At 37.4% G+C, this 14,555-nt stretch overlaps 3 protein-coding genes across 4 annotated transcripts; 2 read left to right on the forward strand and 1 right to left on the reverse strand.

The window, feature by feature from the left end:
• The first annotated feature begins 1,046 nt into the window (after window positions 1-1,046).
• LOC136281314 (probable serine incorporator) lies at window positions 1,047-4,174 on the forward strand. 2 transcript variants are annotated; one of them, XM_066167771.1, is made up of 5 exons: window positions 1,047-1,060; window positions 1,980-2,009; window positions 2,363-2,522; window positions 2,867-3,051; window positions 3,084-4,174. In XM_066167771.1, exons 1-4 carry the CDS (start codon window positions 1,057-1,059, stop codon window positions 3,009-3,011), a joined length of 339 nt encoding a protein of 112 aa, XP_066023868.1. In that variant the 5' UTR covers window positions 1,047-1,056; the 3' UTR covers window positions 3,012-3,051; window positions 3,084-4,174. The 2 variants fall into 2 exon arrangements, with proteins under 2 accessions (XP_066023868.1, XP_066023867.1); XM_066167770.1 differs by having other exon boundaries at window positions 2,867-4,174.
• Window positions 4,175-5,323: 1,149 nt separating this feature from the next.
• LOC131778208 (protein hedgehog-like) lies at window positions 5,324-7,549 on the forward strand. The gene is given in 6 exon segments (XM_066167155.1): window positions 5,324-5,465; window positions 5,977-6,156; window positions 6,273-6,571; window positions 6,653-6,885; window positions 6,887-7,233; window positions 7,236-7,549. Coding segments are annotated over 6 exon segments (1,215 nt in total). The 5' UTR covers window positions 5,324-5,389; the 3' UTR covers window positions 7,316-7,549.
• Window positions 7,515-14,124, reverse strand: LOC131778207 (dolichyl-diphosphooligosaccharide--protein glycosyltransferase subunit STT3A). Its single transcript, XM_059094588.2, has 16 exons — window positions 13,888-14,124; window positions 13,417-13,477; window positions 12,815-12,936; window positions 12,541-12,686; window positions 12,139-12,187; window positions 11,864-12,012; window positions 11,552-11,662; window positions 11,161-11,241; window positions 10,686-11,078; window positions 10,321-10,413; window positions 9,892-10,152; window positions 9,646-9,762; window positions 8,776-8,878; window positions 8,398-8,586; window positions 7,987-8,036; window positions 7,515-7,736 (listed from the first exon to the last, which is right to left on the reverse strand). Exons 1-16 carry the CDS (start codon window positions 13,997-13,999, stop codon window positions 7,641-7,643), a joined length of 2,133 nt encoding a protein of 710 aa, XP_058950571.1. The 5' UTR covers window positions 14,000-14,124; the 3' UTR covers window positions 7,515-7,640.
• Between the last annotated feature and the right edge of the window lie 431 nt (window positions 14,125-14,555).

A 14,555-nucleotide genomic window follows, 5' to 3' on the forward strand; every position in this document is an offset into this window, starting at 1 on the left:
AATATACTTGTAACTGGTAGGTATTGTATCCAAAACGGATTGATTTTTTTTTCCATCTATTTTAATCATGTGGGAAGACATCAAGAAAAGTCCTTTCTTAGCAGAATTGGTTTCCATCCAATGTTTAATGTTATACCCACAGTCTTATCATTTGATTTGCAATTTTTGTTTCGGTACCAGGTCACACCCCGTTCTGGTCTGTTACAGGCAGCCGTTATTACTTTGTACACTCTGTATCTGACCTTGGTCTGGCATGTCCACTGAACCTTGGTCTGGTGCTACTTGATAAATCTCTCAACAATTCTATTTGGATCTACTCTTCTTGGCTAGTACATGTAACCATCTTCCTGAGCGTGACCTTAACTAACAATACATATGATGCCACACATGTTTGCTAGATGATATCAATAAACTTGTATTTAACAATCAGTTTTTGTTTCCCCCCGTGACACTATTAGCACAATCGCTATAATGGACACAGCCAGGTTCGAGGCTACCACTTGATCTTCTGTTGTAATTCATGTTGTTACATGTATTGTGCTTTGTTGTTTTCCCTACATGGCATGCTGTAACCCAAGTGGTTCACATTATCTCCAGTGATAATCTGGCCACCTGGTTCGGCAATGGAGGACAGTCATTGCTGCAGTGCGGATAGTCTTGTTGATGTTTGTGTACCGCTGGTATGTAAGGAAGTTTACTCATGACTTATGATTAATATGTAGATTGTGAGCTCAAATTGTCTATTTGGTGAGAGTTGATGAGGGAAGGCTCTGATTCAACAATTTCCTAACGCAGAACAAGGTAATTTATATTAATTGTTTTATCATACTTGTTAGTTTTGTTCCTTTGCAATTATAAGGTTAGTATAACCCTGATATTTAAATGTGACAAGGAATCATTTATTTAGTGTTTTTCTTAGTCCTGTTTGCTTGGAAAGATTGGTTGTAGTTCACTTTGTTAATCAAAAGATATTGAATTTTGTAACTTTTTGTTTGATTGGTTTTTTTAGTTTACAAACACCAGCTCAAGCCCCTTCTCGACACAGCCAGTAGCAGCATGGAGTTTCTTGTGGGTCTTCTGGTAGCTTTAATTGAGTTATTTTGGCCACGCTTGGTATCTCCCCTAGAGAGGCAAAGCGTACATAATCTTATGTTTATTGCAAGGCTGATGCAAGTGACACTAATGAATAGAATTCCAAACTTCTTATGATTTGATCTGATGTCACTAGTTGTTTGTTTTGGAGGTATCAAAGAAAGGGGAGTGCCGTGTGAAACACATTATTTTATGCCAAAAGACGCCAGGTTCTACTTTTTTGGTCAGTTGTTGATGTCACACTATAGAAGGTAAACAGAAGACAAGAAACATTCTTCACAATCATTTGGTAGAGGCTTGCCTTACAAATTTTGCTGGACAAATACTTTTCTTCGCTTGCAGAACTTATCTCGAGAGGTTGGATTTGGCACATCATGTAGACAGTGCAGGAAATCCTTTTTTTTTCCTCAGAAGAGAGAGCAATTTGTACCATTTTGAATCAGCGAAATTAGTTCTAGTAGATCTGAAGATATAAGGACAATCATTTGAGTACAATCATCTCAAATTATCACAGTGGCATCCACTGACCCTTAATTTAAATCAAAACTTTGCTTGCATAAATGATCTGCTCATCATGGAAAAGTTGAGGAATGTTCGTTTCTGTGAAATGGGGGCATTTTACTGTTTGAATTACTGACTTGTGCTCAAAAGAGCTGCCACATTTGGGAAGCAAGCAAGCTGCAAAAGATGATCTTTCAATTTACAAGGAGACCCTGTTCATGGAAAGAAGGAGTGGTGGAACAGCAGAATGGCAGAATCTTGAAAACAGAGAATGCCTTGTTGTATGAAACAAAGGTCTCACAAAAATGGAATGATTAACTGATGATTAACTCATTGTCATCAGATCTGGATAATATTTTGATTACTTTCTTTATATCAATCTTTTTAGGAGACACTTCTTCCAGATTACTCTCAAGGTTGGTGCTGAGCCATATTTTTCTTTTGTTTGCTGTGTGGAAATAAAAATTAAGCATAGTGGATTGTTTTTAATGACAGCTTTTAGAAGGCTGAATCGACTCTAGACATATATAGGAGTTTATTTCAGAATTAATCATTTGTAAATGAATGTAACTTTAGTTCATAGACACAACAACAAGGCTGAGATGCCTACACATCAAATTAGTGGTATCCTCAGCTAGGTTGTGAGCTGTTTTTTTCCTTTCCATCAGGTTTGTGAGCTGTTCTGTTTCCACCTTTTCTCTAAGTCCCTCAGGTTCTTTTTTGATTGAAATTCTCTACCTTTTCTTATTTCCTTCTATTTTCTCATAAGATGCGGAGAGTGGACATGCTACAAATGATGAAAACAGGGTGAAAATCCAGCGTGTTTATGATGATGAGAGCACAGCTGTGACTTATAACTACAGTTTCTTTCACTTGACCTTCACCTTGGCCTCACTGTATATTATGATGACACTTACCAACTGGTACAGGTATGTACACCATGTAATTTGTTTACATTATGAATCTGTGAGCTTTTCTCTCTTTTTTTTCTGTAACTAAGGTTAATACCTCCATCAGTTACATTGTTTATTATCTCTTCATTTTTCCTGTAATGTTTGTTCAGTCCTGACGGTTCTGACTTCATTGCTATAGCCATAACACAGTTATGTAGTTTGTCATTTCTCTGTTAATGATATTTTACTAAAAAAAAGGCAATGACTTCAATACCCTGTCTAAGGATGAGTTCAATCATTTTTCTTTTGATTCCTCTTTTTTCAGCTAAAAGCCAGACTGTTCACTCCATTGATTTATATTTCTGTATTTTTTTTCTCAGCCCAGAGGGTTCTGACTTTACCACCCTGACTAGTAACTGGGCCACTGTGTGGGTCAAAATCAGCTCCAGCTGGGCATGTCTTGCTCTTTATCTCTGGACTTTGCTAGCCCCAGTCTTGCTCCCAGACAGGGACTTTGGACATTAAACAACCCATGCTTTGGAGCAGACATCCACTGCAGCTTTGTAAAATTACAGTTAAATTTGGGTTTTCACTGAGAAAATTGACACTATTAATACTTGTGAAGTAATTTGAACAATACATGTGTTATATTCTCACTGTTTTGCTTCACAATTTATATTAACCCTTTAACTCCCAAGATCTCATTTGTAATTCTCCTTACTGTCTGCCATACAGTTCTTGGGATGTTAGTTTGAAGAGTTTGGTATTGGATCAAGTTTTAATCCCCTAGTTGGTATTTTTCTTTATTCTCAGTACTTTTCTGCAAGATATTGTATGAATATTGTAAAGAGAAATTCTGTCTTAATCACTCATGAGAGCTAAAGGGTTAAGGGAGTTATTAAAGCTAATCTGTTGTAGATAAATAAATTAAAAAACTATTGTTCAACATCACCTTTTTATTCATGTTCAATACTGCTTTTTGTTTTTGTTTTTTAATTTACAATTGATACAAGTGGTAGCATACACAGTGATACAGTGATGTACTGTTTAGCTGTGTGTGAAATGTCTGATGATAAATTGAACTTCTTTAGGATAACAAAAGAATTTTGAATTCAAAGTTTCCTTCATCACTAAGGCTTGGATAGGTCATAAAGAAGATCTGCAAAACTCTCAGTTTTAATTAAGTTACTCTGTTTACATAAGCTTTTGATTAAGACTTGAGATACTTGATGTTCAGTTCCTTTTATATTGATAGCGATCTGGGATATAGTTCACTCAAATATAAATGAAGGTTAAGCTTGGTTTGATAGTCACCTTGGTTACTTACTATTAACGCAGAAGAGCTTGAGATTTTTAATGAAGGCCAGGAGCGTTGAATACTTGCGTTGGGAAAATTTGACTTTCATAGTCCTTCATTAGTTTTTATTCTGTTTAGTTTTCTCAGTGGATGTGAGCAAGCTCAAACCTTTCCTTGTTCTGTAAACTAAAGTTCAGCTATAAAATGTATACAAATGAATTGGTAAACAAGTTGGACTGATCAATGGGTAGTACCTGGTCTATTTTTAGACGCCTCTATATCTGAGTGGACTGTTCGTGAAGTAAATGTTTGACTAATTTTGGATTTGAAAAATGGAGCCATCTTGTAAGTTAAAGTGTTGTGGAATGAATTAAAGCTGTTAGCACCCATAGCGTTGTGAGATAGTGCTCTTAAAGACTGACGGTGATGCTGTTTGTGTCGACGTTATTGTGAACTCTCTTACGGTTTTCTTGCACTACTGCTCTTAAATCTCAGTATGTTCGCCATCTCTTATCCTCATAGGCTTGAATAGCACAGACCGCAAATTATCAAGTCTGTTTGGAATCAATTTAAATTTATTTAAAAAGAAATGTTTTGAACGAGTATTGTCACCTTCTTGTGCTCAGGGAATAATGCATCGTTCAATACAAAACGTTTTGAAGAGTTGAAAAATAGAGCATAGCTTCCTCTTCCATTTCTACCCCCCCCCCCCCCCCCAACTAAAAGTACCACTTTCATCTAGATCGCGTCAAGCATTTGAACGAGTTCCTTTCCCCTAGTTCTTCGCTCCCTTTACAATGGGTTAAGGCGACAAAAAAAAGCTCATCAACGATATATTAAGAAGTTTTTCCTATAAACCTCTTTCAACAACGATTTGGAAGATCGACTTGAAATCACAACTTCTTTCAAATTGATTGTTTTTTTAAATCGTCTCGTTTTACATGATATGTATGTGAATAATTTAAGAACAAAGGCTTTAGGTTTTACTGTAGACTATTAGAACATTCGATAGTACGAAATAAATTAGAATTGGTTTTAATTAGACCGCAGAATTTTTTGAAAGAGGAGCTTTCGGTGAAATGAATATAAATTATTGGTAATATATTGGTTACAATATATACTTATGAAAGCGTCAGTCAAATCAGAAGTGCGCGCAACAGGCGTGAACAAATAGATAATTTGCCACATGCTGAGAGAGGAGTCACAGCTTCCATTGTCAGGAGAGTTGTCGACATTTAGTGGAGATAACACTTAAGGTAAGTACGTCTGATATCTTTAGGCCAAACAACAGTGTGAGTTACGGACGAAGTATTGTCATTTGAAAAGGAGATGGCAGATCACCGTAGTAATAATAATAAGATACGGTTTCTAGATACTCTGGATGGAAGAGGTATTAGTGTCCCAAATTTGACTGAATCACTCAGTCGTTAATCTGTTTTTTTTTCCTCTTCAACAAAGACTTGGGAAAGTGGTTAAATTAGTCAAAGAGAAATCGTGATCCGCGTTCTTGGGCTTTTATAGGGAAATCTCTTACTTGAGTCTTACAGTAAATGATATTTAATATGTCTGTTTTAATTCAGTCGGCGGTCCTTTTTATCAAACTTGGATGAACGGGAATCAAATGAATAGTTACAATTGTCTTAGTGTTTTGTTCCTCATCCATTTGGTGCCATGGAACGCAGGTGAGTATTTGTAAGAATTACGTAGCCCATATTTTTCATAGGCTATACAGTACATTTTTCGATTGAGAGGTCCAAATCAAAGTAACCTCTGGCCAATCCAGAGAAAAAGATAACATCCCATGGAACCCCCTAAGAATTCGGTGTAAAAACAAGCAAAGATAACATCGGCACGGGAAACACCAAATATTTGCGATAGGTTTTCATTTTACATCTGGTTGGTGGAGACAGGAATACTGCTTCTAGATCAATTAAAGAGGAGAGTAAGGCAAAACCAGAGCAGTCCCGGTTTACTGTCTATACTCTGGTGAAACTCGCTCTGATCAGAGGAACTCTTCTGCGTGTTAGCAATGTACTAACGCCTAACTCTCTGAAGACGGTGCATTACATAAGTGATCTCAACTCTGAGATCAGTTTATTTCCGGAGCCGCGATTGTAAGGTATACCACTGCCCTGCCAGGTAGTTTCATACATTTTTTTCTCCCTTGATGTAATGTACCGTGGCCTGTTTCAGCCGCTCAGAACATCAGCACCACAAGGCCTAGCACTAGTTCCCTGGACCTTGTCGTCACTCCGCTTCCATGGCCGCATGGAACCGAGGATGTTACCACGATTGCCTCAGTTACCATGGGTAATTCCACCCAAGCTCAAGAAAATTTAACAACAACAACTGCCCCTTCCACATCCAATCATTGTAAGTTTTCGTCGCGACTGGCATTTACATCTTTTTTTTCATTTTTTTTTAAATCTGTTCTTCCAATCCTTTGAACGGTTAATTTACACCTTTAAGTTAGGGTTCTTAATTTGTAGCAAGCTCTTGGACAACACCCCCTGTAGGCTGCTACCGAGACTCTTACGTAAAACCACGACCTCTTCCGGAACTTATTGCAAACTTCCGAGGCACTATCGATCGCAAAGATGTTAACAAGACCGTGATAGCATGTGCTGAGAAAGCCCGAGAGAGAGGCTTCAAAGTCTTTGGAATCCAGTACTACACGGAATGTTGGAGTGGTCCCGGGGGCGAGAAAACCTTCGGACGGGACGGTTCATCAGTGGACTGTGAAGATGGAGTCGGCAAATCTGGAGCCAACTTTGTTTACAGATTTGGGATTATGGTTTGTGTGAAACTAAATTTTCTAATCATTTCTCGGTTTATCAGTATGATTTAGTGACCATTAATAATTGGCTACTTTCCAGAATTGTCTTCTCGTCCAATCCGTGTACAGCCGCGCCGCCTGTGTTTCCCCGCCATTTCTCAAGTGACGATGGAGTCTGGTGCGAGCATCCCTATGAGTCATTTGAAAGTCGGGGACAAAGTGCAGACGCTGGGAACTAATGGAGAGAGCAAGTTCAGCGAGGTTATTACTTTTCTGCATAAGGAAATCGATGCTGAGGCACAATTTTACAACCTCAAACCAAGACAGAAACAGCATTAAGTTGTCCGCACATCATCTGATTTTCAGAAAGGAAACAAATACGTCATTTATATCCGCTGTTTTTGCCTCAGAAATTAAAATGGGAGATTTACTTATACTGAATGGAAGCGGCCCAATTTTCGACACAGTTACACAAATTACACATATGACAATGAAAGGTGTGTATGCCCCCTTAACAAGGCAAGGCACTTTATTTGTTGATGGCGTATTGGTATCGTGTTATGCACACTGGCCTTCTCATGATGCTGCACATTTAGTTATGGCACCGATCAGAACAGCTGACCTGCTGAACAGAGCCTGGAAAAAACTGACCAGCTTAATCGTTTGGTTACCTGAGTGGCCGGGAAAGATTCCTTAAAAGGAGTTCATTGGTACCCTTCCATTCTTATGTCACTGACGAACACCCTGATAATATAAAATCGCGTGAAGCTCTGCAGGTGTTCTATTATAGTGGATTTTCCAAGCCTCCTGGCGAGATGGTAGTATAGGGCAAGTTTACTGCGGAAAGATAACGCTTTTACTGGGGAACGCTTTGAGAAACTTCCAGAAAAGAAGCAAATATACAAAGAATCAATTACCTCATATAAACAAAGCCTCAAATAGATTTAACGACTAATGAAACTTGGAATTGTAATTTTATTCACTTGTTGCTTGAAATTGTCTAACAACTAACAACCTTGACATACATGGGCATTAGTATCTAATGCAATACTTGGATTTAAAAAACGTGAGCTTGTGAATTCTAAGAACCTCTGTTTTCAAGATCTTTTACTTTGTAGATTCTAACAAGCCAGTGTTCAGTGGTGTAAGCTTCCTCTAACACATCCAGCTCGAATTCCTACAAGCAAAAAAAAAACAAAAACAACAACAACAACAAAAAATTGATTTGTACAAGTCATGGAGTTTTATGGTTGTACCTGACAGTTATACATTAGGTGCTGTGCTTTATTACAGTCCAGTGATGTATAAGATATGTTTGCATGATTGGTTGCATGTTACATAAATCAGACATGGTATACAACCTATAACAGTCACGGCTGAGAAATTATCGTGCACAGTTTTAATACTGAAGCTAGAGACTGACATACCTTGTTTCCGATCTCCGCATTACGCACACGATCGTAACCAGTGGGTTTTCCTAAGCAAATAAAAAAGTCAACAAGATGAATGTAAACAGCAGTTAGGGTCTAACTCAGGTCACATAGCAATTAAAATGAATAAATGGGCCAAGTGTCTAAATTAATTGTGGAGCTGCAGTGGTGAGCGTATTATGAGATAAATTTGGTTTTATTGACTGAGTTGACAATCACAAATAGTTTATAAAGCTGACGTTTCAAGCATTAGAACTTTGCCAGAGCAAATGATGAAGGGCTAATGCTCTAGAAACTCTTTATGGTGGTCAAGTTACTTTCACAACTCAGTTGATTCAACCAAACTAACATACATAATACAGTCAAGCTTTGCATTAGAGAGGGAGGGGTGGGTGGGTAGGTACTTACCCTGCTCCGTGTAAACAGAACCAAACCGGTAGTAACACATCTTGTACATAAGACAGTTGAGCAAGACCTGGGAACCACCCCTGTCAATACGGAACTCTCCAGCAGGTGTATAGTAATCATGTTCCTTGATGTGCCGACCTTTCTCAGTGCTGCCTCCAATACGGACCATCCACAGGAACTTGTTGATATCTAAGACACAAAAAAACATCCCACAATCACTTATCAGGATCCAGTTGTTTGAAGAGTGTACAACATATCCAAGCAGGGCCAAACTGATGCCAAAAAGGAATGAAATAAATTTTAGAATTCTCATAGCACTCAATGGATGAAAACTAAGGGGATTTTGTTGTAAAGACAAATCATTATCTGCACCCTTACCATCTGATGCATATCCAGTCAAACCACCAAAAATAACCAACACATAATTCACATCCAGTTCTCTCATGATCTCATATGCTCTGTCCTCACTTGATGCCATGGCCTGCAATGTTCCACAATAGTTTAACTGATCACTTTACATTAACTAGATGCCCTCACAAATGAGGCTACCACTTGAAAACCAAGGCCCTGTTAGGATGCCCAACTTTTCATAGGCTGGACTAGATTCGAATTTGGACCACCCCAACCTCAAAAAGAAAGGCTGTTGTTTCAGAAACTAAACTCAATTAGCCATCAAAGCCCTTTCCCTGAAAAAGAGTGCAGGATTTGTGTTTCTAAATATGTTTTAATAACAATAATCATAGATAAGGTTTGGCACATAGAAAGTTCAGAGCCAGAACAAAGCCATTCTGAACTCTAAATTCCTGGATAAGCCAACTAGGAAGAACAGCTCAGTCATTGTTTTCAATTATTTAAATCAAAGTACGAGATTCAGCTCATGAAAAGTTCACCATTTAAACCTAACCTGGCATCAGTTCAAGATCAAGGTTTAAGTGTTGCCTTCAACAGACAGACCAAATGATGAGCATACAAGGACATCAGTTCACAAACTTAATTGAAGGCATTGATGTCGTCCACAAGCGAGACCTACAAACCACGCTCAACAGGATTATAGGTACTAGATATGGACTGGGATATTTACATACCTGCCCCACCCTGGAGATGTGTGTGTTGTTCCATGCATTATTGTTGGATTGGCTATAGGAGTGTTTTGAACATAACTGCCCCACCCTGAAGAGGCATGCGTTGTTCCATGTGTTATTGTCTACTAGTATAGTTCTATTGGCCATAAGAGTATTTTGAACATACCTGCCCCACCCTGGAGATGTGTGTGTTGTTCCATGTATTATTGTCTACTAATATAGTTCTATTGGCCATAGCAGTGATCTGATAACCGTAATCCCACCAAGACATCACCTTAGAATCCTGAAATAAACACAATAACAGTATTACAAAATATAAGTTGCTGTTTTAATACCAGCAATACCATGACACAATCAAACCCTATTTGCTACTATGGTTATCCAATTGACAACAAACTGAAAGGTAAACTACCTCTGGAGTGTTTTGTCTGAGCCAGTAGTAAGCCTCTCGGAAGTCATCAAAGATAACTCGGGAGCCGTCATGTTGTTTGGCTGAGAGTACAATTGACGGTGAAGAATAAGCTTCTGATGTGACCCAAGTACAATGGAATGTGTAGGTGATGAGTAGTAAAGACATGAGGCCCACCATTGCTGTAGCCACTTCATTCTTGATTGGATATGTTGGGTCGGTTTTCTTTGCAGTTTTACGGTCACGGCGGGAAACATCTAAATTCTTGATAACGAGAAGAAGTAGAATAAATGTGGAAAGCTTTCAAATACTTAACACAACAAAATGATTCAAAGTTAAAAAAAAACAAAACAAAACAAAACAAAACAAAACAAAACAAAAAGAAGAAAAATTTAAGTGCTGCATGCTATTTTGGGCATTCACTGTATTTACCTTCATGTATGTTGTGAGGATTGTAGATACACTAATTCCTGAGAGAATGCAAGCTACTGGAGCCAACACCAACATTAGACGAACCATAACTCCCTGAAAAAAAAAACCAAAATAAAACACAAGGGATATTGAGAAAAACTCAGTGAAAAACAATGAAAATTAAGTAAAGACACAAACCTTGACAAGCACACTCACAGGAAGGTTTGACCATACTGTTCACAGGCTGGGTGTATCCAGTGAAATTTTAAAGAGTTCGAATTGCATGAGCAATATCAAATAGACATACATCTATGATTCCTTACAGATAAGCTGATAACAAATATATCTAAATATCTTATTGTACGTGTCAGGATGTCTCCACTTACGGCAAAGTAGATGCTTGTAACTCCATACATTATGATAAAGATGTTGGCATCAGTGAGTTTGAAGAAGCAATAGTAGAGTCCAACAGGAAACATGAACACCATGAGTTGCAAATCAAAGTAAAATGATGACCATGTTGTAGGTTGATGTTCAGAAACTGAGGCAATGATGGGAATGTTGTTCTTTGCATAAGATGGATCCAACAAGGAGTAAAACCTGCCAGTCCAGGGAGAGATTTTACCAGTGAAAGTGAGTATGCCACCAACAGTTGAGACACCGACTGCTGCAACAAGCACAACACTCTTGAACAACAGTTGAAAGTGTTCTTTAGGCATACGTGCACGAACATAGTCCACAAAGGCATGGATCTGGCACAGACCAAACACACCAAAGGCCTGCATGTAAAGAGCAAAAATATGTGGAATTAAAGGTGAATGTCAGCGCAGATAAAAGAAAACATAACCAAAAAATACTTACCGCCATGTGCTCACTGGATTGTACAGGCTGAAATCCAACAAATGAGATCTGCATGGACAAAATGGTTCCCAAACAGTAAACCTGAAATTGGAAAATACAATACAATGATCACTTTCATAACATGAAAATTCTGATGTAAATAAATAAAAACTGCAAGGAAGGGGTTGGAAGTGGAGAATGTCATGACAGGCAAACAATGAAGATTCAGAGTGTAAATGTTTAATTTTTGACTCCAGATAAACATGAGGGTCAAAGATTGTTACAATAAGTCACCTGAAAATGGTGCTCCCTAAGAGGACTAAATTTTCATACAACCTTGGAATATATGATAATGGCCATTTGAATGTGATATTCCTTAAGGACATTGCTATACATTACTGAAAGTACTTACTGCACAGTAAGCAACATAGATCCTGTGTGAAAACCTGCCAGTGATCATCAGAGCCAAAACATGGAGAGGAATCAAGTTGATAAGAAACACATAGCCGCCCCAAGAGGAAACCTGAAAAATAGAAATTCAAAACAAAAGCTCAATCTACTGTGTTGTGATAATTAATGATATAACCTGTTGTAGGTTCTATGACTTTGTTTCCAGAAACAAGTAAGTGACTTGACTTCACACACATAAACTTCCTTTATTACACATTAATAATGAAGTGAGGAGATAAATGATTATTATAAAAGTTGCATTTAATTCACTCACCATGTAGAAGTAAGCCAAAGCACACATGGTTGACCAGAACAGTGAGCCAGTCTTCACAGACTTAATCCACAATGCATAAGTAAGCAGCATGCAAAAGATGGCAATACCTTCATTATCATATGACCCAGCAACTGATCGAGAAATGTAACCTGAAAAGAAAACAATTAAAACAATTATCAAAATGAAAAAAAAAAAGTTCTGTGATGTTTCTTTGATTTTTAAGTGATCCCAAAGTTTAGAAGTTTCTTTAAAAAGCACAACAGAAACCATTGTACCTGGAACAATGGAGATCATAGCTGCTGCTACTAATCCTGCCCCAGCATCCTGTCAGTAAATACAAATATCAATTAAACTCTTGAAGAGATAGCTAAAAAAAAAAGCAGTAGGTGCTGACCCAATAAAAAGTAAACTCAAACATTGCAAGTTTTTTATCCTTTCCTTTAAAAGAAAAAAACTGAAATCATTGGAAAAGACATCTTCCTAATTCCCAACTCTAAATGGCAAACTTAATTTTGATGTGACATAGAACATTTCTAAGTATAAAGGAAAATCATGTCATTTAAATGTTTGAGCAAGATATGCTGAAAAAAAAAATGACTTAGTAGTGTTAATAAACAATAGTAAGACAAATGGAAAGCAAAAATGACAGGCCAGCTATACACAGTAGAACTACATACCTTGAGTTCTTTAGTCAAATGATAAGTGACCAGGGTGGTCAATGAAGAAAACAAAGGAGCCAGAAAAACACAAACATTTCTGATGTCAATTGTGACATGAAAGAAATTCATGAAGTGATACAAGACGGCCGATGTTACCATGAGCCCTGCGAGAATTAAAATAAATCTGTTCATTAAATCTTCTAGATATTTAAAGGCACCTTTGTCTACTAAATGTGATGTGTCTGATGGAATGTGGAAACAAAAGAGATAACATTTTGATAGGCCATATCACCTGGATATATAGTGCCACCAATTATTCTACCCAGTGGATACCATGCTCTGTCATCAAACCAGTTGTGAAATTTGTAAAATCCTTCCTCAGCTAAAAACCGTGTGGTTCTATAATTAAAATAACTGCAAAACAAGAGCAGCAATTATTTATTAAGCCCAGACATTCTTGTCTATAAAATCAATCAGATCCTACAGACCCTTCTCAGTTTAAGTTTAATAAAAAAGATCCAGTCCAAAATTTGTAAAAGGCTAGTCATGAACAAAAAAACAGCACATACAAATGACGCATATGTTACAAATGAAGAAATGGAAAACAATAAGAATAAAAATTATCCACATTAATGAAAAGAATCATTTTTATACATTTTATACATTTTTTCAATTGCCTGGAAATAAAAAACCAGTATTCTCTAAAAGAAATTATTCAGGATTTAAACTTTTTTCTCAAAATTAATGTAATAATACTAAAGACGCATAAACATCACGGTTATGAGGACAAAACCCCCTACAATTGCAGCTAAGCAAACAATCACCTCACTGTATCTACTACTTCTTTGTTTCGTGAATGAGTAGTTACGAAAAGATTATTGAAAAAAAGCTTACGGATCAAATTCGTGAATAACACTTTCAAACCGCAACACAGAGAACAACCTTGTGGAGAATGCTGTGGACATGAAGAAAAAAAATCATGAACACAGGAGCACAACAAATCACATTTCAAGTTAGACCAATTTCTTGATTATCGAACGATCATGAGTGAAATTTCCATGATACCTTCCGTGGTTTATGACTGAAATAATATCTCGATAATTTAGATTTTGACAATCAGACAAACACATTCAATCTTGCGATCGGTTCGGCTTCAGGTAATGACTGACTGTCGAGTCTGAATTTTTTAAGCTTACATAAACTCAGCCAGCGTAACAATAACAGTCGTGTACCATTTGAATAAAGTAATTCTACAATATTTTCCCATAACATGACCCCTATACAATATTCGATCGAGGATCTAACAACAGCCAATAAACTGCACAACTAGGTAAACCGTACTGCATGACCAATCTTCGTACTCACACAAAACAGCACAAATGGACAATATGAGAAGTTTAAGTAAGGTGTCCTGCTTCTCGTACGATAACCGAGGCAGAAAAGATGGCACTTGGAAGCCGCTCTCTTGTAGCTTCATCTTATCCGTGAGTGTTAAAGGCTCAGGATAAAAGGAAAACTGCAAAGCAGAGTTCTTACAACTTGTAAAAAATTACAAATTGAAGGAGGCCACGTTGACCGAACTTTTGTTCACGAAATTCAATATGGCGGAGAGAAGGAACAGGAAGTCACGTGGGAATTTATACAGTCGATCCAGTTTCCCTCCTTCTCCACAAAGTCACGCAATAATTCTTAAGATTTATCCCTTTTTGCATTGTGGGCAGTTTCGTGTTTTTTTCTCGACAAGAAATGTCCTCTTCAATCAATGCTTGTCGTCAATAATATCAGAGGGACAGCATTATTTTTTCTCAAGTTAGCAGTAATATATATAATCTACACAATAAATTTACTTTACTTTGTATCAAAGTTCTTATTCAGATTAACATAAAATTCGAGCTGAAAAGTTAAAAAAACATTGACTTCATGGCTCTTTTCATCATTTCATTATTTAACCTAAATAAAGAAAACTTCGAAACCTTTTTGTCACGCTTTCTTATCCGGGACCTGTTCGCGCTAACCTCTTATTAGGCATGCTC

This window comes from Pocillopora verrucosa, chromosome 5 (genome assembly GCF_036669915.1).
Source record: "Pocillopora verrucosa isolate sample1 chromosome 5, ASM3666991v2, whole genome shotgun sequence".
NCBI lineage: Eukaryota > Metazoa > Cnidaria > Anthozoa > Scleractinia > Pocilloporidae > Pocillopora > Pocillopora verrucosa.

What these genes read in the sequence shown, in the direction of transcription:
- LOC136281314 (XM_066167770.1), top strand. An exon ending in TCTTCCAGATTACTCTCAAG is followed by an intron (nt 2,010 to 2,362) that starts GTTGGTGCTGAG and finishes TTTTCTCATAAG; the next exon opens with ATGCGGAGAGTGGACATGCT. An exon ending in ACACTTACCAACTGGTACAG is followed by an intron (nt 2,523 to 2,866) that starts GTATGTACACCA and finishes TTTTTTTCTCAG; the next exon opens with CCCAGAGGGTTCTGACTTTA.
- LOC131778207 (XM_059094588.2), bottom strand. Translation starts at nt 13,999, where the DNA reads ATGAAGCTACAAGAGAGCGGCTTCCAAGTGCCATCTTTTCTGCCTCGG. An exon ending in GTTATTCACGAATTTGATCC is followed by an intron (nt 12,937 to 13,416) that starts GTAAGCTTTTTT and finishes CTTGTTTTGCAG; the next exon opens with TTATTTTAATTATAGAACCA. An exon ending in CTTTGGCTTACTTCTACATG is followed by an intron (nt 11,663 to 11,863) that starts GTGAGTGAATTA and finishes TCTATTTTTCAG; the next exon opens with GTTTCCTCTTGGGGCGGCTA.